Source organism: Ochotona princeps, chromosome 1 (genome assembly GCF_030435755.1).
Source record: "Ochotona princeps isolate mOchPri1 chromosome 1, mOchPri1.hap1, whole genome shotgun sequence".
NCBI lineage: Eukaryota > Metazoa > Chordata > Mammalia > Lagomorpha > Ochotonidae > Ochotona > Ochotona princeps.
The window spans coordinates 27,445,022-27,470,824 of record NC_080832.1 but is presented as its reverse complement, the minus strand read 5'-3'; the positions used below and the strand labels follow the sequence as shown (position 1 = coordinate 27,470,824).

Below are 25,803 nucleotides of genomic sequence, written 5' to 3'. Positions count from 1 at the left end.
CAGTGACATCTCATGTTTCTTAGTGACATTAATACACTCAACTCTAGACTCTTGTTTGTGGTATTTAAGGCAAACATTTTAGAATAAAGTATGGGATTCACTTCTAACAGAAACTGTTAACTTGGTCAACCTGAGAAATTATTTCATTTTCAAATGGACAGGACCACTAAATATAGATTAAAAGTTCCTGGCCTTATGAGTGATAGGCAAAAGTGTTTCTATACCGCTTACTGTGTGTAGGGCACTAATCCGAGCACTTTACATGTAATTAATCACAATAGCTCTATAAAGCATTTCTACTATCCCCATTTTTAGAAATCAAGGAAGAAAGATCTCAAGAGCCTATATGAGCATCATCCACAGGATACAGACATCATGACAGCAGTAATTACCACACAAAGCAGCTCAGAGAAGAAATGAAAAAGGCTATAGCAAAGCTATTTGTCAATGTTGCAGGTAGCGGCTTAACCCACTATACCACAAAAACCAGCTCCTCCATGAACTTTCTGAGCCAAGATTCCTCATACAGTCTCACCCAAAAATCAGGAATTACAGCAAAAGCTGGCACTGTGATGTAAGGTGGACACTACAATCCTATATGGGCAATGGTTTGATATCTGGCTGTTCTACTTGGAATCCAGCTCCCGACTAATGCACATGAGAAAGTGGAAGACGGCCCAAGTCCTTAGGCCGCTCTACCCATCTGGGGGACCTGAAACAAGTTCCTGGCTTCAGCTAGTCCCAGTCCAGCCTTTTGTGGCCATATTTTTTTTTTTTAAAGATTTATTATTATTGGAAAGCCGGATATACACAGAGGAGGAGAGACAGAGGAAGATCTTCTGTTCGATGTTTCACTCCCCAAGTGAGCCGCAATGGGCCAGGGCTGCGCCAATCCAAAGCCAGGAACCAGGAACCTCTTCCAGTCTCCCACGTGGGTGCAGGGTCCCAAAGCTTTGTGCCGTCCTCAACTGCTTTCCCAGGCCACAAGCAGGGAGCTGGATGGGAAGTGGAGCTGCCAGAATTAGAACCGGCGCCCATATGGGATCCCGGCGCATTCAAGGCGAGGACTTTAGCTGCTAGGCCACGCCGCCGGGCCCCGGCCATATTTTTTATAGACTTCTTTTGCATTGGAAAATTCACAAAAATTTTTGAATTTAAAAAGGAGATTTTTAAATTTAATAAAGGAGATTTAAAGAAGAGGAAAGACAGAAGGATCTTCCATCTTCTTCTGGTTCCTTCCCCAAGAAGCCCCAAAAACTGGAGCTGAGCCCAACTGGAGTAGAGCCCATCCAAAGCTAGGAGCCTCTTCTGTGTCTCCCACATGGGTGCAGGGTCCCAAGGCTTTGGGTCATCCTTGACTGCTTTTCTAAGCCACAAGCAGAGAGCTGAATAGGGACTGGAGCAGCCAGGACATGAACTGAAAACCATTTGGGACACCCTGGCTTTCAATGCCAGGATTTTAGCCACTGAGCCACTGTACCAGGCCTCTTTTGTGATCTTCTGAGAAATGAATCAGCGTATGCAAGATTAACTCTCCTCCTTTTACTCTGCCTTTCAAAAAAATCAAATCTTAAGAAAAAAAAAAAGGAAGAAGAAAAACAGCAACTGAGACTACATTTCCCTTGCAAAGGGTGTCCTGAGTACATGAGATATTTGATGCTAAAAATACTGAAAATAATCACATTTTTACATCGACTTTAAGCCTCATTAGTATACAGTCTTATCACAGATGATAAAGGGTTTTTTTTTTAATTTATTTTATCTTTATTACAAAGTCAGATATACTGAGAGGAGGAGAGATAGAGAGGAAGTGGAGCTGCTGGGATTAGAACCAGCGACCATATGGGATTAAGGCGAGGACCTTAGCCAATAGGCCACGCTGCCGAGCCCCGATACAGGGTTTTAAGTTAGATGTTTCTACACAGCCAAAATTATGTTGACGAAGGAGTCAACATTAGAACAAAGATTTTCTGAATCATTGCCTTTATCTCTTCCCCACAGAATTAAATCAGAGTTAACAAAACTCTGATCTTGAATCATTTTCCCCTCCTAGAATTTTTTCTGGCCCTGGAGTCCAATTCATACATTCAAATATTGACCCCATTCCTAACTAGACATGTAAAAGCTATTCAACCCCTGTTATCTGTTTTCATCTGTAAAAACAGAATACACACAATTTGCAAGGATTTTATAATATATGTAAAAAAAAAAAAACCTCAGGATGACAGCATCTACCACAGTATATAATATTTACTATATATTATCTATCAATTACTAGTGTTTCATTAACAGAAACAAATTTTCTATGCTGATCAATTATTCTGAAACAACCTAAAGATGTCAATTTTTTATTCCACATAATATTTTTGCTTGTATTTTTTACTGTTGGCATTAGATGTCTGTAATGTTACAGTATTCATAAGATATTCATGTAAAAAACCAAAGCTGCCATTTCAATTAGGGCTTCAAAAGATCCATGAAAATTGCAATTAGAAGAATGTGCTCTTTCCACAAAAATTCCCATTCCTCTTTATCAGTTTACTTCATATTCTAATGAATATTAGTGATAAATTATTTTTCAGGGATTCAAAAATAGCCAGAAAAGCTATCTATAGATAGCTACAATCTGTTTTTCTTTTTAAATATACTATGATGCTAGCATGATGCCTCACTTGGTTAATTCTCAATTTCCAAGGGCTTGCACCCACCCCATTCTCTGTTCATGTCCCAGCTGCTATCCTCTCAAGACCTTAGGATTCTGCACCCACATGGGAGACTCAGAAGAGGCTCCTGGTTTCCTACTGGCTCAGTTGCAGCCATTTGTGGAGCACACCAGCAGATGAAATATTTTTCTGTCTTTCCTCTTTGTAAATCTTCCTTTCCAATAAAAATAAATCGTAAAAACAAAAAAGACACACTTAACAAAACTAACCGTAAACCAACCTACAAGATTATGTGTCAATTTTGGATAATAATCATATCAGACTTTGAAAAATGCCAGAATGCTAACCAATCACTATCTGTTGTTCATCTCTAACTCCCTCCTGACTTCCACATTTGGCCTACCGGTGCAGCACTTTTACCGTGTCCTGATAAACAGTCTTCTCAGGAGGATTTTTTCCTCCCTTCAAATTCCCTATCTTGGCAGTATTTCCTCCTCTTACCACTCATTGTAATTCAGTCCCCATAAATGCTACACACTCATTAGTAACATATCACAAATCTAGCTCCTTTACCAAAGCATTAACATCTTTCAAACCTTTCAACAACCATGTTTACCCTAAACTGTGCTTAAAACATAACACCCTGCTGGTTGCAGCACCTCTGCCCATTTTAAATCTCAAGAATGAAACCCTCAAATTCCTCTACAAAGTCACTCCTAATCACTCCTTTGTCTTCAAGAGTAATTTTTTTAAAATCAAGAAGGAAAATTACTCTTTGAAAAAGATGATTTGGTGGCAAAACAAGTTGCAATCATATATATTATTTTTTCATAGTAGACATCTCCTATTAACATTTTTAAGATTCCCTGTACACTTGGAATATTTCTGTATTACTACTCTCCAAGTATTGAAATATTTCTATTTGCCTTTCCACCTCTAGTGCCCAAGCATAAACGGCTGTCGGGTATAAACTCAAAAATTTTTGTTTTTTCTAACTGAATCCAATGCCCTTTACTTTAAAACTGACAGCTCAAATGACTCAGAGAAGACTACCTCACTGGCGAAGCATGTAAGAAGCAAACATTCTGTATGACATACTCCATAAAAACTTATGAAACTTTTTTGAAATCTTGGCCATTAACATACCAAAGAGGAATATTATTCTTTTAAATGAATCTCATTTGTTTTCTCAAAACAGATTCACTTCAAAATACAGTTCTGCCCTCCAAGTTGGTACATCCTAAAGATTCAAGTTTATTCAAATAAATTTGTAATTCAAATCAAGACATAATGCTCTAAGTCTCATACTACCTTCCACAAAACTCTTCTCAAAACTAGTGTCTGGACCTTCATTTCCCTCAGACTGACCAACATGAACTCCTCTGAGAATAGTTGTGGTATTTTCTTACATGTGACATTACTATATAAAACAGATCCTTTTCCCCAGTGCAAACTGAAAAAATTAGCATCTTTCTCTCAAGAATCCGTCAGGTTCCACGAAATACAGCCTCATCTTTGGATGACGACTTCAGATGGAAACAGCTATCATAAAAAAGCATTAATCAATAAGACCAGTAATTTTTCGGTAACATAGTTTTCATCTTCATTTTACTCCAACGAAAGCTAATGGCCTCACTGAAATCCTCAGTTAACTGAAAATGTGATCAAAGAATTCTTCGTATCTTGCATTTAACAATTGTTATGTTGGAAGGATACCTTAATTTTTATAAGTTCAACTACAATACAAAATTCTTCTCTGAATGTGGCTATCAAATGAGGTATATTTCTAGTTTAATCTGATTATGTGATATCAAAAAATTATAACCAGTACTAAAGGGACTAACATTTCCAAAACTTCAAAATGAAATCTTCAAATGGTCTCCTGCATGATGGTGAAATCTTACAGTGAATATCTATACTCAAATGTATTCACCTAAGTATGCTTTGAAAATTAATGCAAACCAAATAAACACAGATTTCTAACACCCACCAAGAAGTACTTCTTGCTCTTTGGGGTATATTCTGGATCCCATTCCTCTTCCTTCGGTCTCTTTTGAAAAGTAGTATTTGAGTTGTTTGGACCAGTATTTGTCCCAGCAAAAACTCCTCTGGCTCTTCCTCTGCCTCTAATTCGAAACTGATTAACATTAACAAAGTTGTTTAGTAGTGCAATCAAAAGGCATTTAGTTACATGCAAACTCTAATTTTACTGCAGTAACAGAAAACAAATGCCCTAATTTCCTAACCAAACTCAAATTTCATAGCCACTGAGGATGGAAAGGATTTTCATTTTATACCACAGGCAAAACTTCTACCTACTCAAACTTAAGCGTATTAAAAAATGAACAGTCAACCTAAGTGTTAGAACACAGTGTTTCATGGCCTACCCTAATAATTTTACATTAATGGTTCCCTTCCCCACTTTCACTAGCAAAAGGAGCTAATCTGCTAATTCCTTTTGACCCAAGCCTTCAACAAAACCTATCATGTAAAAAAAAAAAAATTCTTTCCTAATTGCTCTAATTAGTTAATCCTGCCAATATTCAGCTAGGGTATTCCCTCAATGTAGGAATCTGAACCTAGAATTAGTGAAGAAAATGCACTATTCTGAAGTCATTAAATGGCTATAATGACTTCATGGGAAAATTGGAATAACATCTATAGTGTATAGAAAAAACAAAAAAAGTTAGGATTTCTATCATTGACCCATGTAAGTTCTTAAACAGGCAAAATATAAAAATTACTAAAGATGAGCACACAAGAGTTTTTTAATGTTTTAGTATCTATGTGATCAGATAAACGGACCACAATCAGCAACTTTTCCTGATTCTTGGATCTTCAAGTACTAGTTATTGATCTCCAAACTGAGTTGTTACCTAGCTTATATAGATGCTTCTATGGATATTAAAACATGGATTATTAATGAATACTTCACATACTACTTTACTTTTTCAAGATTAACTGTAGGAAAAGAGACTCATGCCTGACAATCTATGTACTTGGCTTTCCTTATATATAATATTCTTAGGGAAACTCCTACCAAACTATGAAAGATAGCTGTATTACTTACAAAAGTTCCTCGTGGTCTGCCAACTCCTGAAAAGCCCGAGTATTCTTTCAGTTCATGATGAGTTTTAAATTCTTCTTCTCTTTCCTTCTTACTTTCCTTTTCTTCTCGAGAACTGGGAGAAGAAGGTGATGCTGAAGATGATGAAGATCGAGAATGATCTTGCTCTCTGCTTTTATGTTTACTGCAAAATAAAGAAAACAAAGAAAACACAGGATGTACTACTTTTAATAAGACAAAGACCTCACTGACTTTTACAATAAGAGGGATATTTTTAAGTTAAAAAAAACAAACTATCCCCTATTAAACAAAGGAAACAGACTCCGTTTCCATTCCCCTTCAATATTTGTTTTACATCGCTAAAATTTGTTATGGCCTGCCAATTAGAAACTAGTAGCAGGTAAATTTCAGAGTAAGGTTCAGTTCGTCAATATCTGTATTAACTTATCTTGTTTTTATGATAGAAGAAAAACAAATGTCCATAAGGCTTTCACAATGACTAGTTTGTATACCCTGAGTGAGAACAGTTGGTATGGTTTGGGCCATAACACCATCATAGAAATAAAAAACATGACATTACAAATACCACTCATAAATTAAACACATAAGGTAAAATCCACCATTTACCTAATTGAAAAGCAAAGAGAAACAATTGCCTACAGTAGTTTGCAGTCCGATTATTTGACTCTACGATGATCAAATTTACATGACTCTAACCAACACCCAAGATCATACCTTTGGTTAATTCTTACCACTGCTAACAGTATCCATGGAAACATTATTTTGAAAGACTAATACGCATTGCTATTTCTACTCCTTCCTCCCCACCCAGCTCTCCCATGTTAAACCACTAGACATCATTTCAAAACTCTTGTACTCTGGGTGTTATGAGTTGAAAAAGTGCGGAATCAAGCATAACGAACCAAAGTTCTTACACAAACTGTTTCTAGAAATGCACTGCATTGAAGTCCAACCTCCTGATGTAGCCTGGATAATAGGACACATTAATTTGTCATTTTTTTTTTTCAGTGTTAGCTTGCTATTCCAAAGTTTTTGTCCTCATCCACCATAAGCCGTGTAAAAGACAAATACATTTTTGCTGTAAAACAAATAATTTTAATTGTTTAAATTTAAACATTTGATTACACAAGTCAAAATTGAAAGCAATTAAGCTGACAATTAAAGGCTAATTAGAAGCTAAAACCTAACTCATTCATTTTTTAACAATTACCTGTCATCTTTGTAAGATTTGTATTCTTTGTAATCTTTTGGAGTTTTCTCCTGCTTTCTTGATCCACTGGATTCCCTGGAGCCCTTGGAATCCCCCCGTTCTTTACTTCTTTCTTTTCTACGCCGATCAATGTCATGTCGAAGATCAGCAGAATCACATCTTAATTTTTTGTCTCCCTATTATGGAGAAAGAAAACACAGAATTTAGGAGAGAAATAAATACATAAACATAATACACACATACATACACACGCATACATATAAGAAAATAAATTTTATACCAATAGTTACATGGGCTTCTCAGTATCAGAAAAGATCTGACCCTATAATACGAACATTATATTTTTTACTTTAAAATGTACTTGACTATTTTTACTAAATATTTATGTACAAAAGTGCAATGAGATTCAAGTTATTAAAATTATCTTGAAGGTTTCAGTGCTCTATTCAAAGCAATCGATAAACTTCTATATGCCAAAACGCAAATATTTTCTATTTATTACACATCATTATCCCTCAAATTTCAATGATCATCTGTAGTTTGATACAGTCTTCTGTAAAGTTAAGGGACCCTAAAATAAATAAAAGCCTCATAATCAATCTCTTCCCAAAAAAGTCGACCAACCCAAAACAAAAAAATCTTCAAAAACAAGAATCTGTAACTTCTATAACATGCAAGTAAAACATGATTAATAAAACCAATTGAGGCTGAATAAGGGTTGAAACAAAGCCAACAAGATATTATTCGCAATCCTGTACTCAGTATCTTGGGCCATATACTGCCCTTTCTCAATTCAGGTATTGCAACGGGCATTAGTTTAACTGGGTCACAATTCACCTCCTTCTTGTTCCATTGTTTTTTTCAAATACTATATAATTAAGGAAGATGGAAAGAGGCATCTAGGAATGAAGAGAAATTATACATCAGTATAGATGCTAAGCAACGTGGACATCCTTGCTAGTATTGAACAATAAGAAATATTACCTCTGGGAAATTTAAGCTACAATATTTGTAAACATTCATAATACTCAAAGTATGTAACTCCAAATGTATTAACTACTGACCTAATTACTCCCAAAGTAAGAAAAAAATGTCATCAAAGCAAAATACTTCCTGTTCAACTAGGTGTTCACAAGACCACAAGTAACAAGACAATTAAAAGAACTGACCTGAAGTTGTTCTCTGCCTCTCTATATATTAATCACATACTAACATGTATTATTAGGATTATGAAAGATAAAAGCCCATCCATCAACACTACCCCCTCCTCCTGATTAAACTTTGGTCTAAGCAATGAGGAGAGAAGCTAGGTACCATCAGAGCATACAGATAGACTATTAGAACATAATTTGCCAACAATGAAGCCATCGTGATTGAAGTTAAAAGCCAGACAACATTCAATCTTGGAATTTGATTTTCCAGTTTCTATATGCCTCAACGCAAAAAAAGCTACTTTCTTTGCTAAGCGCTAGTTTTCACATTCAGGTGAAGTTAATTACATCTTATTAAACAATCTGTGTACTCTCATTGTCACTGACAACTTCCAATAATAAGTTTACCAACATTATCACAAAATATCACAACTCCGCAAGCATATGTATTTTCATTCTAACTGGAAAACTAAGGTCAGAGGCTAATCATGTTCCACACATCAAACAGATAGTACTTGGTGACAGCCAGAACAGGAGCAAAGTAATACTTCCAAGTTCCCTAATCTTGTCCAAACAACAGCTTCTCCCTTTCCACGTCTCCCCATGTTTCTACTAGAGACTTTTTGGCCCATCATACATGCTAATTTATATAGCAGCAGTCAGTTTTGAATGATCAAAGTGCATCAGACTCCCCTTCACCATTGACTCTCTCTCCTAACCTCCCTCAACACCTTCAAAACCATTCCCCCCAAAATCCAGATGTGTGAAGTGACAAACAATACTCATTCCAAATGTTCACGTACAAATCAATTCTTAGACTGCTTATTTCTTAATCCACATTTAAAAATGCTCAGTATCATGAGAATTATTTTACATTATCTCTAAGCATCTAAAGATAAAAATTTAGGCACACACAAATCAAGCAGTATTTCTTCTTGCTTATCATCACACTTCAAAACATTTTAGAAACTGTACCTTGTATTCAGCTTTTGTAATTTCTTTGTTTAACCTTAATACTCAGAACTAGTGTTCTTCCTTTCACTAGCATTTTCCAAAAAGTACTTGTAATTTTAACTTACAACATAGTACCAACCTAATTTCTTCTACAAACGAATACTACGAACCCTACCGTATATTATTTACAAGTTTAAAATAGATGCCCCTGTAAACATTTTGTCTTAAACATTCCATTAACTAAAAACTCCCCCCCACACACACATCACAACATCACATCACATCACATCACATCACATTCAAAAACATACCTTTTGATTTTCTTCCTTAAAAACTCTCTCTTCCCCTGCTAAACGGGTATGCTTCCTCAGGGCACTTGGAGAGATGTCAATTCTCCTTAGGAAAAATTAAAACATGTTTCAGTCAAATCATTAATTTTACAGTTCAAAAAAGTTCAAAGTACTGTACACTTTCATATGCAATTTCATAGTTATTTCTTTCCTAACCATTAGAAATCCCTACCTCCTAGCAATTAATAATTAAGAACTATATTTACAACAAATAAACATGCTTCCACTACCAGATATTTTTTACACAGAAAACTGAGCCCTTATTTTTTAAAACATTAAACTTACCTTAAATATCAAAAGTAGAAAAATGTTTTGGTGGTCTATTATTTTAAATGTAAATCACACAATGCATTAATACTCTCAATCAGCACAATTACGAATAATCTAACTAATCTTCATATTTGCATGAATCCAATGTATATTCAATTTTATTATGTGCCTTTCCTTGCCATTCTAACCTATTTTTAGTTGCCACTGCTTAGTCACCTATAGCAGTCACCGTATCAATGAAACAGGTACTCCGTAAACAGCAAAGTGGGTATTATTCCTCTTTTGTAGATGCCTATTGATCAAACAATTTGTTCTTCACAAAACAAGCAAGTAACATAATTCTGACTTCTGCATTTACACTCTTACCAGCTCTTACTTCTCAAATGATTTTTATTGCACTAACTTACTGAAGTAAATTCAAGGATCATCCCACGCATCCACTCCTGGTCACCAAAAATCAAATAACTGATACAACTATTTATTTTGCACTGGATTGCTGAGAGTATTTTTAAATTCTATCAGGCAACTTGAACCAAGTATATAACATTTTTAAGACTTGAGAACACAAGGATAATTTAAGTCTCATGGGAAATGAAAAGAATGTAGATTCTGGTACAAAAATTCTCAAATTCATACATGTGCAGTCTTTCACAAAATTACTGAAGTGCATATTATGAAAAACTACATAGATTTAAACATGTTTTAACAAATAATTTATCTTTCAATTCCAGCTTCCCATGTACTTTTGGCACGCTTACATAATCTATTAAAATCTTAAATGAGGAATTAAAACATTTCTTTCATCATAACATACTTGAAACGTAATCATATTTAAGCAGTATCTTTCTATGAAAACAGCATTATAGGCCAGTTCATTACAACACATACCTGTGTATCTCAGGACTCTTTTGCCGGGTACTGTGTTCTTCCGTGGCTTTCTGATATGAAGTAAACCGCTCATTCAGGGTCACTGCAGGTGATTTGAAGTACTGTTCTGTTGATTTAGGAGAAACACTGCCTAATTAGTTAACTTTATTTTTAAGAGAGACTTTTGTGACAGAAGAGCATGTGGCAGGTATAAAGAAAATAAGAATGCTCAACCTAGCAGAAGAGAATGAAGTGTTACAAAAACTTCTAACCCTTTCTTTTGGAACTTATTGTGCCTCAACAAGTAAATGATCACAAACTTTCTCAGTAAATTAAATCAAGAGTCTAATCTCACTCTACGAATATACTACTTCCTCAAACGGAACAACAATGTGGAATAATATGTGGATATTCTTATACCTTGCCAATATGAACCAATGAAGTTAATTTCCAAGTTTCATTTGCAGGAAAAAAAATATGAACATAACCGCAAAATTGGATAAGTAAAATTACTTCCACAATTATGTTGGTTTATCAACAGAAATGGCCGTTAAAAATAATAAAAAAAAAAACTGAACACTGTCATTCAACTGAAAAAATATCTTTAAATCAATGAACAGTCACTAATTTAAAACTCTGGCATGTTGGCAAACCTGACAGCACATCTGGTATTGATTGTTGTCTTTAAGCAACCTTAAAATTAGTAAAATCAATACTGATCAGCTTTTAAACCAGTTCAGGATATGCTGTAAATGTCTAACAGGAAGACACATAAAGTCATGAACTATGAAATGTTACATAAGCAAGCTATCTGCTTAACAGGTCAACATACATCTGTGTCAACTTACCGCCCAAAATCCAGCACATGTCTCATAACCAATCATTAAAACTTGAAACGGCCACTACAAGGGTAGTGCCTCAATCATAATTCCATGAAACCCAGGAATTTGAGCTAGCAACTCAGTTTTTATGCCATTTTTGCCAGGAAGACAGAAGATTCAACTTTGCCTGTATCTTTCAACAGCTATTTACTTTGAAACATGGATTTTGCCATTTCAAAACATATTCCAGGACCTAGTTACAATGAAAAAGAAAACATCACTGGGCATTTTCAGCTCTATATAAAGTGAGAGCTGTTCAGACTGGTTGCACAATACGATTTATGAAACATAACTAATTGTTTTAAAAAATTTTTAAAGGAAAAAAAATTTAAAAATTAAAGCTGTACCTCAAAAATTCAGCAATAAACTGTGATGCGTGGAGACAAGTAAAAAAATGGTGAAAAACAGAAAAACTTGTTTCTTATTTTATGTACCACTATATTATAGGCATAAACTGGTTCATAAAGCAATATAAAGTCAAAGAGCAAAATCCTGAATACCACGTTTAAACACAATTAAGAAGACTCACTGTTTTAAATAAACTGACAATCAAGAAGACTCTTCTAAAATAAACTGAATAACTGCTATTAACAGGGCTTATCTATTATGAGGTATTCTCATGTCCTCAAACACAAATTAAAAGAAAATCTTTTATGACCAACAGCCTGCAAAGTTCCTACGAAAGAACCTGTTTTATCAGTAAACTTTTGTTATAACACAAAAAATCTAATTGCCCACAAAGTCATGCCCTAAAACCCTTAAAAAATATCAGTAACTTGGAAACGAGAATTATATATTGGTTAAAACAGAAATTACTTCAGTTGAAATTGAAATTAACACCTTATCTTTAGGTCCTAAAGAATTATCACTGTTATTACCCTAATTAGGCACGATACCACTACCTGTAATCACTATTACTCTAATGTACTTAAAACTTCTTTCAAATATTTTTCCCCTTTAAAAAGTCAAGAGTTTTTTGACTCATCACAATTTTAAAACTGTTATATACAAGTAACACAAGAAGACAGGAAGTTAACTGTTTCACTGGTTCTGATTTCTTTCAAACACTGAAAGAAAATTCTTAGTAAATAATGTTTGGTACTAACTCATTTTTCAATAAATCTTTGCCAAAAGTAGATTAGCTAAGTCACAGACATGCAATGAAAGATAATCTATAAGCATTTGCACTTTAAATCTTATTCAGCAATTTCTAAAGAAAAGTCAACAAATCTGCATCATGTTAAATCATGATAGATTTACAGGATGTTGCAATTCTAGCATTTCAATCACTTAAAAAAAAAACCCGAATCTCCATGCTAAGACAATCAAAATCTCTTCAAGAAACACAACCAAGAAGCATTTTTCCAAATTGTTAATGGTACTGATCTATACCTGTTACCAATGGAGTAACTGTTTAGGCATAATTGCTTTTTATTTGCATGCAAGAGGTGTTTAACTCACAAAACTTAAGAAACATTCTAAACCTACCTTTGACATGATGAACCAAGGACACAACGTGCTGTATAAATGACTCTGAAGTGCTTTTGCTGGCCTGCGGCAATTTAATGTGGTCAAAGATGGATCGAAATTCTTGTTCTTTCTTGACAGAATGGACAAGTGTACTAGCAAGTAGCCTGTCTTTAGTCAAGGAAGCAGGTCTGAAATGTATCAATAACAAACAAACACACAAACAAAACATAGCATTGGTTTCAATATGAAAATGCCGTATTAAAAAATAATTAAATGGAATATTAACTAGATATTCACAGACTACTTACTGGGCATCAATGTAGAATTACCTGTTAGAATCATCAAGAGGAACAGGTGCCATTTTCAGTTTGACTTCGGGACGATGAGAATCACTGGCTATCATTTTGATCCTAAGTGGGCTCTCCTCTCTGAAGGTAGACTTTTCTCGTGTATCAAGATTCTTATGTAGAGGGGGACTGTAATCAAAGAGGTCTTTCAGCTTTTCAGACTTTACCTGCTCAGGTGACTGAGTTTCTTTCTTCACTGTTATCCTTTCAGAATTTTTGTCTTCTTCCTTGTGTTTATCTTTTGTAGTGCCAGGCCTTTCCACTACATATCCAGTCTCTTTAAGTTTGTAATTTTTTTCTTCTCTAAATCCATCACTTTCTCTATTGCCTTTCAGTGAAACTTTGGACTTGTACTTAGATCCTTCCTCTTCAGTATTCCGGTGAGATGCAGTACCAAAATTTTTACCCTGATCTGCAAGGACCGACTTCCTGAACTGTCTATAATCCTCCGTCTCCTCTGTATCATCCCCTTCTGAGTCATTAAACTTCTGCTTTCCAGACTCTTTATCACTGAAGTAATCTAGTGCTTCTTGATCTTCCCATTCTCCCTCTGCCCTCCCTTTTTCTGATCCTTTCTCCTTTGGAGCCTCTTTATCCCTGGTATTACTCCTATCAAGCAGGAATACTCTAGACTCTTCATCTGTGAACCTGTGAATGAGCAAAGACGATAGTAACTCTGAATTGTATATACTGCAGATCATTAGTGTAAGAAAGTAATGCCATTTTCAAACCTATCCTATTTACTCACAGTTACACCAACAAATTCAAACATCTACAGCAATTCCATACAACACTGCCTTAAGTTTAACTTTGAAGGCTGCAAACCACTAGCAGACAAGTCAATTAATAGGAATTCTAATTACACTTAAGATTTCAGACTACTTCACTCCTTACCTACCAATATGTACATACACATATGCTTAAAATGTTATTGAGAAATGCCACCATTTTTTCTATAGTCAGGCATAACTTACTAAATATTGAAAACATTTTATAATGCCAAATTATATTATGACTTCACATATTCTCATGATGAAAACAATAAGGTTTCAATGCTCTCGTATCAGTTTTTTCAAAGTTTTTTATGTTTTAACCTTTATGCCTTATGAAACTTAATTTGTCATTTATAATTAACTTCCAAATTTCACCAGGTAAGTAAAAACAACATGGAGTTCTAATAAAAAAGAAAATATAAACAGCTAGTTAACATACATGTATCACAATGTCACTGTTAAGTCCTATAATTCCAAACAGAATTCAAAAAAGTACTAGTATAATCAGAATTCTCTAATTCTTACCTTTTTAAGAACTTTCCGGACTTTGCAGTTTCCTGATCTCCACCATCAGGGAAAAAGGAACGTCCTCTGGAGTCGTCTCTTGGAGCATTCTGTGGTGTGATTGTCTTTGCAGGACTTCTTCGTGAAGGGATGTGGTGAATTGGACTATTCTGAGAAGGACTGTACCTACTAGATCCATTTCCCACAGAACCAGATCCAGACCTTTCAGGACTCTGCTGAATGGAATGTGAATGCTGAGAAGGGGTGTTTTTTGCAGAGTGGACCGTACTGAGCATGGGAGCATCAGAGCAAGATGAACTCTGACTAGGGGGTGTAGCAATAGGTGAAGGACTATGGGGTGATCTGGGACTATTATCATAAGCCGAAAGGCCTGGCCAAATATCACCAGATGTGGCTGACGACTTATTAAACTCATCAATAGATTCAGATGGGTCATGTTCAAACGTATCTTTCGGTTCCTCTTGTGATTTACTTTTCAAAGGACTCTCTTCTTGGGGCTCCCCTTCAGCTTTTTTGGTTTGTTTTTCCTGAGACCCTCGTCTTTTAGAGACAGGAGATTTGCTATATGGGGATGAAGAGCGAGAAGACGATGATCTTGGAGACCTGGAGGATCTGTATGATCGACGAGATCTGCTTCGGGATCTTTGAGAAGACACAGATCTTCTTTTCGGGCTCCTGGAACGTGAGCGGCCTCGTCTGGGACTCCTAGAGTGCCTTCTATTCCAGACAGGTCTATAACCACCTCGATGATATCTACCTCCTCCTCCTTGGTAATACCCTCTCCCCCTTCCTCTGTACCCATAAGGTCGTCTCATTCCTCTATTATTTCTGTAATCTCGACGATAATCTCTAGAATAAATACGATCTCTACTACGAGATCTTGAATATGTTCTGGAACGAGACCTAGAACTAAAAATGAAATAAATATCAATGTAAGAAAAACAAAATATTCCTTTCTACCGTTTCTGGTTTAACATAACGTGTAAACAATCAAAGGTAAAAATGTACATTTAAATAAAAATCTTACTTATACAGAAGTTCACTGTCACTAATCAAAAGCCTCACTTAAACATAACTAATGAGTAAAACTTAAAAGGTGTTAGAAATCAAGGCATAGAAAATAGGGAGAAAAATCAACATTTACATTTTGACATTAGTAAATTACAGCATACCAAGAGGCACTTAGATAATTACAAACTATAAATATATATACTATGTATGTATGTATTATTATCAAACAAAACTATTATCTTTTGTCAGAATACAAAGAGTTAGCTGTGAGAACCTATGCAGAGCAAAAGATCAAGACACCGAGAAAAAAAATCATTTACTGTCAAATAATTCTTACATTACTCAACTCATCTCTTAATATTATGAATAGAAACGTGTCATTTATTAGCACTTTAAGAATCTGGAGTCAAACCCAATGAATTCTAATCTAAACTGTCATTTACTAGTCTGCATCTTGAAGCTATTTTCAATTTCTCTAACTTTAAAATGAGAATGAATCCATTTCACAGGTTGAGAATAAAATATATCAATGGGTTTAGCACTTGAGTCTGTGCACAGGCAGGAACTCAATTACATATCTGCTGGCATGATTAATCAAAGAATTAAGACGACATTAAGTCACCTGTATCGCTTCTTCCTGGAGTGTGATCTTGATCGTGATCGAGAACTAGACTGTGATCTAGACTTCGATCTTGAAGAATGTGATCTAGAATTGGAGCGACCCATTTCTCCCTAGTCAAATCAAAGAGTAAAAATGGTCAAAATCGTCTCATTTGAACTTTCGCATTTCCAGATACAACTGGAATTTTATACATTGCTCAAACAATTTTATTTATCATTACCATTCTTTTCAAATGATAATCGTATGACAGGTTAAAAACCCTAACTAAAACTGCAATATCTCCTGACAGGTACTGAACATTTCTGTGGACTGCCCCGCCTATAAGCCTCAATCCAAAAAGGTAGCAGCTACAGAAGCTAGCAAGAACAGTATCAGACTGCAGCAGCATGTCAGATATCATTCCATACCCAATACAAATGCCTACCTCTCCCGTAAAAAAGATAAATAAAATGAATAGAAATGTGCATTATAAAGAACCTGAAACAAAGAAAACACAACACTGAAGAAATATAAACCTACAGGACAGCACTTTATGGTCTTGAAACAGAATCAAATTGACCACTACATCTATACAATACTGCCTAGAGTAGTCTCCTAGTAGAATAAAGGTCACATGTCTTTGAACAGCTGGAATTATGGATCTGCTCTCAACAGCCATGATCTCAGAAAAACAGTACTTAGTTCATCCTGTATCTTTCTGAGAAGATAAGAAAGGGTGAATTGGAGATAGGGTCACAGATATTAGGACTGCATGAAAAAACAAACTTCAGAACCAGTTCTTTAACTAGTTGTAAGCACTACAAGTTGTTCAACGCTGCAATTACACCTATGGCGTATAGAAAACACTATACAGTCAGTACTGATTTCTACTTCATAAGCAAGTCACTGCATGCATAGTCCAATTGTCATATTCTGAAAACTTTCATTAAATGATTTTGTAAAACTATCGTCTCAGCTTTCCAAACTTCTTTTTGTTACAAATTTCATTATATTCATATTCCCCACAATCAATTATATCATATTCCCCACAATCAATTATACTTGAAGGCACTGTTTTACCTACACACACTGATCAGTTTTACACTCTACAGAGGTGCCAAAATGAGCCGAGTTACAGAAGTTACACACTGATGTTTACATACTTCCTTCTCAAATACATGACAAACAGGTTTCAGAAAAATAATTTAAAACAAACCTAACTGTCTTCTAGCAGACTTCTTTTTCTTCTACTCTTCCTCTTAATCCCAAGTAAGCAAAGAAACACAGACAAAACTAAAATATAGGCCAAGGGTTCAAAAACACGGAGTTAGATTTCCACAGCCAATATAAGTTTTATATAAACTTAGGGAGATCTTGTGGAAAAGACAAATTTTATTTACCAAACTGTCATTTAACTGACAGCATAATGGAATTTACAGTTTAACAAAAGGACTGTGGACCATAGCAAACTGTGACTCTTCATTGCTATTTGTCTTCAACATACTGCTCTCAAACTTTTTAAAGAACACACATAATTTATACTTGTTGTGACTAGACTTCAACACCCTGATATTTTTCCTCTTCGATCATCAGACACTGTACAAAATAAAAGGAGTAGCAGGCTTTTAGTGACACATCCCGTATAACTGTATTTGGGTTCAACTCCCAACTCTGACTCCTGACTGCAGCTTCCTCCTAAGGCAAGGCCACGGCGATGGCTCAAGTAGTTGGGTTTTCTGTATTCCACATGGAAGATCAGGACTGAGTTCCTCACTTTGGGATCCCCTAGGCTTTGGGCAGGTCTCTTCCACCAATGGGGTTCCAGTGAGCATTTGGAAAGCCAAAAAGGACATTAAGAACTGTTTCCCAAATAATTCTTAATTTAAAAAAACAAAGCAGCAACAAGTAAAAACCCCAGTGCTGCAATTGATTTGAGATCCCAACAAGGCAAAGTTTGTTCACTGTTATTAACAAGTCAAAGACTTTCAATTTATCTAACACTAAAGGTACTGTCGTGTAGATATCTAGAATCTGTTCTCAGCTTTTAAAACATTTTTATTTTTTGGTAACTTCCACTAAATGAATCAGGAATATTGCAGGCCTTTCCAGTCTAAAATATGTTGGTCTGGGTAAAATTAGCGCACGCACACACATACACAATTCGTGGTTAGGAAAACAAACTGCTTCTAAGACTATCCAACAAAGTCTTTTTAACAGAATTACCTAAACAGTATCAACACACTATTCAAATAAAAACCTGATCAAGGTTAAGGACAATCCCTTTTGTATTTTATGTTCAACAAAGTATTCTCAGAAGGTAGCATTACCTATAGTATGAGTAAACTATTTCATAAATAATCTTTGACTCAATGCATTACCCAGAACATGGTTTTTTTTAAAGCAGCCAGTTCATTTTTCTATAGACATTTGAGCCTTTCAAAGAAAGGGATAAGAAAATATCTGTATTAGCACAAAAGAAATTGGATTCACATGTTTTTTCCCCCCATTCTACAAAAATACCATAAACATGGCTGAAAGAACCTAGGTACACAGCCTCAGCATTTAGACTATGCTGCTCAAAACCAGGCCATAAACTTCCTTAGATGTGTGACCTTGAGTGAATGTTTTAGTGTCTCTGAACCTCAGCTACCTCAACTGTAAGATAAAGAAAGTAACTATCTACTTCATACGCTAGTGGACTAAATGTACTTCACTTCGCACAGTGTCTGGTACACAATAAGCGATTAATTTTAATTACCTTAACATCAAGGGATAGGGAAAAGAAAGTTACTGTACTCCTCTTGACTGAATGAGGGAGGATAGGTTAAGTAGCTGGGTATTTCTGTCTTATTTTGTTTTTAAATAGCCTGTATATTTGGAGTCTTTTAGTAGATGTGTTTACAGAAGTAGAAGCAGATATACAACCTAGAAGCAGATTAAAACAATCTTTTTCCTGAAACTAACTTAATAACTGGCTTAACTTCAAGAAAGCACACACACACAAAAGTGTTTTATTTATTTATTTGTTTATTTAAAAGGCAGAATGACTGACAGGAAGAGACAGAAAAAGTGTGAGGGGAAGTAATAAAAGTGGGAGTGGACAGGGTGCAGAGAAATTGACTTTCTACCCATCCACGAGTTCATTCCCAAAATGCCCACAACAGCAAGGGCTGCGGAAGACCAAAAGCCAGGAGCCTATGCCTCAATCTGGGTCTCCTAAGTGCACTGCAAGGACACATGCACTCCAGCCATCACCTGCGGCTTTCCCGGGAGCACTGGCAGGAAGCCGGATTAGAAGAGGAATCAGAAGCTGGTACTCAAACCAAGCACTTTAGTGTAGAATGCTGGTGTCCCAAGCGGCAGCCTGACCCACTGGGCCACATCAGCCTAGGACCATATAACACTATCACTCTAGCTGCTGAATCATCAGTTCAGCAGTCACATTTCCAAGTTAAATAAAAATTGAAAACCAGAAAAATAAAGGCTATTTACCTTGCGCTTTACACAGGATCAGTAAGTACAGTCTGAGATATTGTAAAATTCTTCCTGGAGAGAATGTTCTGAGAAATTAAACTCTAATTTCAGATTCCTAAAGATAAAAAAGTTTGTGGTAAATTAAATGTCCACTATTTACACTGAACTCTATGTAATACAACAAAGCAAATAAAGGCTCATATCGTGGTTTAAGAGAAGGGGAAACTGATTTAGGAAATAATAAGCTTTTATCAACAACAACAAAAAAGCACAATGTGACAGTACCTTAACTTTTCAAGTTAGCTACTAAAATTCTCATTTTAGCACTTGGATTTTAGGAAACAGGCTACATACTGTCACTCTATCAGAAAATCCACAGTAGCTAACAATGCCATTTTGGTATATCAAATTATGTAATCTGTACTTAAGTAGGAATGAATCAAATAGTACCTAGCAAATGTGAGTTAGGAATGTGGATTTTATTCTAACTCTACTGGGAAATCCCTGGAGCTTTTGATCAGGGTTATAGCACCATGTAACTTACAATTTAAGATGTTCACTGTGTATAGGATAGACAGCACAGGAAGGAAAGTCAAAAATAAAATTAGGACATTCAAGTTATTAAACAATTAAGCCAGAATTTCACTGTGATCTCCTGAGTTCAATTCCTGTGCTTTCTCCAAAACACTTAAAATACAAAATGCCAAAATCAATTTTCCTTTTATTACAATCAACATCACTAACAGATACATGTCAAATAACTTCCCTTATAACCTTTACAAATTAACTCGTAAGTCAGTGAGGAACAAATACTAAAAAATAAAACTTTATTTTAAAAAATAAAGATCAGAGATACCACAACAGACTTTTTTTTTTTCACGGAATAACCAGGCAAAAATCAGTGATCAAACAACTTGGCCTCCACAGAATAGACAGGATGAAGCCTCAGATTCCATCTATTTTAGGATACCAGTTTAAGCATACTTGAGTCAAGCTCTCACTGAATCAGCAGCTTCACTGAGTTTGTGCCCCACATTTTATAAACAAATTCCTGATATTCATGCTTTTAAAATCTTCAAAATAGGGCGTGGCCTAGCAGCTAAAGTCCTCGCCTTGAACGCACCGGGATCCCATATGGGCCGCTGGTTCTAATACCGGCAGCTCCACTTCCCATCCAGCTCCCTGCTTCTGGCCTGGGAAAGCAGTCAAGGACGGCCCAAAGCTTTGGGACCCTGCACCCGCGTGAGAGACCTGGAAGAGGTTCTTGGTTCCCGGCTTCTGATGGGTGCAGCACCGGCCTGTTGCAGCCACTTGGGGAGTGAATCATCAGATGGACGATCTTCCTCTCTGTCTCACCTCCTCTCTGTATGTCTGACTTTGTAATAAAATAAATAAATCTTTAAATAAATAAATAAATAAAATCTTCAAAATAATGTCCCATACCTGCTATTTCAGTAGACTAAGCTCAAATACTGGCCCAACCATTAACTGCAACATTTCAAGTTATTTTAACCTCTTTCAGCTGCAATTTCTGCAAGTACAGAAAAGGTTTAACTTAGTCTGGCACAAGATAATGCACTCAAGCATTACATATGCTCACAGGTAAATCTTGTCAGTCAGTCTTTCGGCTGGCTATCCATTAAGTTTATCTCTGATGATTCTAAAATATAAAGTAGCTATAATATTAATCTACACGACATTCTTTCCAGAAATACTTTCAAAATACGTGGGAATTTTACTTCAAAATATTTCACAAAAAGACAAGTAACATTTAAAATTAGTAAAGCGCTGGCTATTGTTAAATTCAGGGAGTAACACTATGCCTTTCTGTTTGAAAAAGTCCTTAGCTAAAAGCTTTTTAAATTGAAAAAGAAAAATCTGTCAGAAAATTTCAAGTCTTAGTCCGATTAGGAGGAGCAGGTGGGAACAGAGTAGATTCCCTGCCTTCTAAAACCAGGAAGTACCACACTCTGGTTATGTAGCACTGACCTCTAATCTGAAAATGAAGAAATACTGACTTACCAGCTAAAATTAGAGTTTGAAAACTCGAAAATATTGCACAGATAAACTTGTATTTCTGTCAATAAACTAGTCATTTTTTATCTTGAATACAAAAGATACTAAATGCCTATGACTCTGAGGTAATATTAATGACCACTGTGTAAAAAGCCAAATACAAAATAAACAAATGCATGTCCTCCAAGCACAATATTTATATACTACTTTGACCAAACATGGCTGTCTCAATTCCCTTACCTACAAATTACAGAGTTCAGACAGCATTAGACTATGTATTTCAATGTAGTCTCAGAAAATTTCTAATCCAAAGCACTATCCAAACAGAAAAAGCTGCCTCCATTTCAGAAAGTCTTTTCATCAGTTGTCTAGCACAGCTTGCTGCCCACCTAATAAATCCAACTAGATCTTAGCCTACCAGTGAGATCTCTACTAACTAATTAATTTTATTTTGTTGTTTCAAAGGCAGAGAGAGCAAGAATGTGAACTCTCGTCTGCTGGTTCAACTCTCAAAAGTTCACAAGGCTAGAGACCCAAGAACTCAACCCAGGCCTCCACCTGACTAGCAGGGGCCCAATCATTTGAGCCATCACTACCACCCCGAGTGCTTGAACCAGCAGGAAGCTAGAATCCAAAGCAGAACCCACGAGGAAGCGGCCTTCCCAAGGGCACGCCAAACCCAGCCGGAGCAGTACGTTTTACAGGTCTTTCGCCGAGTCCTAAGCTACTATTCTTCAAAAAAAAAAAAAAAAAAAAAAAGAAACGAAACAACGCTGAAGTTTCTGTTCCCCTTTGACTTATCTACACTTAGGGGGCTCAGGTGCTGTTGAACTTACGGGTTCACAGTTGTGGAAACCCTTAACACACCGAGTCACTTTACAGAGACTCTCCCATCGAAGTTACCCTGAAGTTGATAGACACCACACAAAAACGCCAATCTGCCTGTAGCACTTTTTCCTGCATAAACATTGTCTTCAACAGCAGCCTAACGAGTCTAATCCAGAGCCTAAACGGAACACGAAGTCGCACGACAGACAAGCAGTGTCTTCCTCTTCAACCTAAGATTTAAAACCGGCGGCTGCCGCGGGATAGGAGGCCGCAGTAGGTACTCCAGTCAGGTATAGCCACATTGGCTTTCAACTTTTTTAACCCTTAAATCTCCAAACGTGGGATGCAGAAAAGCAGGCGGATGCCTCCACTTGCTTCCACGGAAATCTTACAAGGTCACCAAACGCAAGGGCTTAAAAAAAGGGGGGGAGGGGACAAAGTCCGAACTCCGACAGGCGCCCCTCCCCACCTAGCCCAGCCCCGCCGGCCACCTGCCCCCAGGCCGGGGCTCTTCTGGAGCCTTCTAACCGGGAGAAGAGCGCCTTCCGGCCAGCTGCGGCCGGCTCCCTCGGCTAAGCCCGGAACTCCCGGCTAAAGAGCCCTAACCAGGCGCCCGCTCCCCGAGCCAAGGTGGAAGTCGGAGGAAACCAAGGTTACCCCGCCAGCAAACTTTCTCACAGTACCCAGGGCCGACGTCGGTTACACGAAACAGGACGGGACCCCTCAAACTGCGCCGAAAAGATCCCCCCCCCAAAAAAGTACGTGAAGCTGAGAGAAAGAAGTTAAAAACAAACGCCAAAAAGGGGTCTACCTACCCGGGGCCCGGGGCGGAGGCCGCCAGCCAGGAAGGGGGCCCCCCAGACGCGGCCGCCGACCGTGACGGGGTGCGGGACCCGCGGCGTGCGCGCGCCTGCGCAGGCCGAGCTCGGGCACGCGCAGGCCCGGCCGCGGGTGGGGGCAGGGCGGGCTGCGCACGCGCACGGCGCGCGGCGCGGGCTCCGGCGCCCGAACCCGGCTCGCGGCCCTGCCTGGCGCGCGCGCCCGCCTCGTCGGCGCCTCTCGCCTCACCCCCCCACCAGCCCCAAACACCCACGTCCTCGGCCCCGCAGGGACCCCCCCCCGGCCCTCCGAGGAGCGCCCGGGCAAAGCCGCACGCATAACCGCGCGACGCCCCCGGGCGTCTCTCGGCACCGCCAGCCCTTCAGCACCCACAAAAGAGCCGACGATATTAACCCCGTCCTCGGTTCCTCAAGACCCTCTTAGTCACGCGAACAGCCCCCGAGGCCTACCTGACACGCCGCAGCACGGATCCGTGGGGTTTCTCTCCGTTGGAACTACACAGCAGCCATTTCCCGACTCGAGAACGAGAGAAAAACCATAGAGTTAGCTTCGACGCGCCAGCCCGTCTCCGTCACTTCCGACTTGGGGCGTGGCCTCGGGGCGCCACTAAATAGCTGTGCAAGCCCCGCCCACTCTCCCGCCCTGAACCGGCGACTGGGCCGTTCTGAAGCTTTCGCCTGAGGCTTCCTGGGAAGTCTCGCGGCTGCTCTCGCGTGGAGATGGCGCGGGCCCCGCCCTCCGGCCTGGAGCGGCCGCCTCGGCCTGTTGGCGACGACGCCGTGGAGCGAGCGGCTTGGCTGCCTCTGAGGCGCCTGACTAGAAAGTGACATTCGCATCCTCCTTATTAGGGGATGGTTTTTACCCTCACTATCGTCCCTACGTTCTAGGGGTTTTTGGTTTGTTCTTTTTTTTTTTTTTTTTTTTTTTGGTTTGTCCGGTCCAGTGTTTGAGACGACTGGCCCAGAGCGAGCCAAAAAAGCAAAAATCACACTGGAAAAAAAAAAAAAAACGAGGCTGAGGTGGCTCATGTTCGCGTGTCCGAGTCTCCCTACGCCGGGAAGCGCTGCGTGACTTCCTCTCAGTCGCATAACTAGAGACTTTGTTTTTAAGTCGCTGTTGGTTTGGTAGTAGATATACCAGACGGCTCTGAAGCTAGGGCGACGGTTGGAATGGCGTCGAGGTCACGCCGCGGGCTGCCGAGGGCTGTGCCTCCGGAGGTTTTCCTTTGGAAGCGTGGCCCCCTAGGCTGTTCGGGCGTTGGCACAGACGTTAAAGAAAAAAAAAAATAGGGAGCCCGAAGCAGCTGTGCCGTCAGCCCGTAGCCTGCGTTTCGTGGCCTCCGCGGCATGGAGCCTAGTGGGCTCTGTCGGATCTGTAAATCACGTTATAAATAGGCAGGCCACGTTGGCTGTGGATTCCAAATAACAGTCTTAACACATTTTCTGTTAATACTTTTCCAAGCTGCACTGTCTTCCTTGAGGGCTTAAATGCTTTGATGCTGAGGGAAGTTTACCACCTTGAAAGATTTTGGGGCTGTAATAATTAGCGAACCAGTTTGATGTCATTCAGGAAAATCTTTTATTGAACTCTGTGATTTTTACAGCCAGACTGTTCTTTCCTCACAATTTACCAGCTCAACTAGGTCTTCGCTGGCTGCACAGGCTGCCCGTCCCCCCGCCCCCACCACCACACCCAGGACTCAGAAGCTGGACCCTGGCCTGTGGTGTGCATTCAGAGATCCCATCCGTTCAATAGACACTCAGTAAACATCTGGCACGTGAACAGTGTTAAAGGGGGGAAAAATCAAGGATGGCTTGGGACGACTCCGCCACGGTGTGGAGCCGACTCCGCCACGGTGTGTTACTGCGCAGGGGAACCCTTAGAGCTAAAGGTTCTTTACTCATTTATTCAAAATACGTGGAAAACTGGAGTGCTTTGCAGGCTTAAGCTTTTGTACCCATTCTGTTACAAATATGTGGAAAATAAACTTCCTATGGCAGTACAGCAAACCATGGGTGTTTTTTTTTAAGATTTATTGATTTTTATTGCAAAGTCAGATATACATAGAAGAGGAGAGACAGAGCAGCCTCGACGGCCAGAGCTGAGCCGATCTAAAGCCAGGAGCCTGGAGTCTCTTCCAAGTCTCCCACATAGGTGCAGGGAACCAAGGCTTTGGGCTGTGCTTGGCTGCTTTCCCAGGCACAAGCAGGGAGCTGGATGGGAAGCAGGGCTGCCAGGATTAGAACCGGCACCTTACGGGATGCTGGCACATTCAAGGTGAGGCCTTTAGCTGCTAGGCTACCGCGCCAGGCCCATGAGCAGACAGTAGTTTTAAAGAACTTGAAGTAGGAAAAGGGAAAAAATACACGGGAACCAACCTTTGACAAGGATCACCCAGACAGTTCTTGAACTGGATCTGTTTGATACATGATGCTTTTACCAATCTCCAAACTTACTGGTTTTTGAATGTAGATGATGTTTTAT

The 25,803-nt window shown here is 38.4% G+C and overlaps 1 protein-coding gene across 8 annotated transcripts in view; it reads right to left on the bottom strand.

The window, feature by feature from the left end:
• Positions 1-23,958, bottom strand: part of BCLAF1 (BCL2 associated transcription factor 1) — a 28,210-nt gene extending 4,252 nt beyond the window's left edge. Inside the window, exons 1-12 of one of the 8 annotated variants that reach the window (XM_012927618.2) lie at positions 23,769-23,951; positions 21,079-21,166; positions 19,654-19,750; positions 16,183-16,292; positions 14,550-15,458; positions 13,234-13,899; positions 12,923-13,092; positions 10,575-10,680; positions 9,378-9,462; positions 6,962-7,137; positions 5,734-5,914; positions 4,654-4,800 (exon numbers count right to left, since the gene is read on the bottom strand). In XM_012927618.2, the coding sequence (XP_012783072.1) occupies positions 4,654-4,800; positions 5,734-5,914; positions 6,962-7,137; positions 9,378-9,462; positions 10,575-10,680; positions 12,923-13,092; positions 13,234-13,899; positions 14,550-15,458; positions 16,183-16,286 (2,544 nt within the window). In that variant the 5' untranslated portion in view covers positions 16,287-16,292; positions 19,654-19,750; positions 21,079-21,166; positions 23,769-23,951. Of the gene's footprint in view, positions 1-4,653; positions 4,801-5,733; positions 5,915-6,665; positions 6,830-6,961; positions 7,138-9,377; positions 9,463-10,574; positions 10,681-12,922; positions 13,093-13,233; positions 13,900-14,549; positions 15,459-16,182; positions 16,293-19,653; positions 19,751-21,078; positions 21,167-23,768 lie in introns of those variants that run through there. The other 7 variants (XM_012927619.2, XM_004587263.3, XR_009246567.1 and 4 more) reach the window with 7 other exon arrangements.
• Between the last annotated feature and the right edge of the window lie 1,845 nt (positions 23,959-25,803).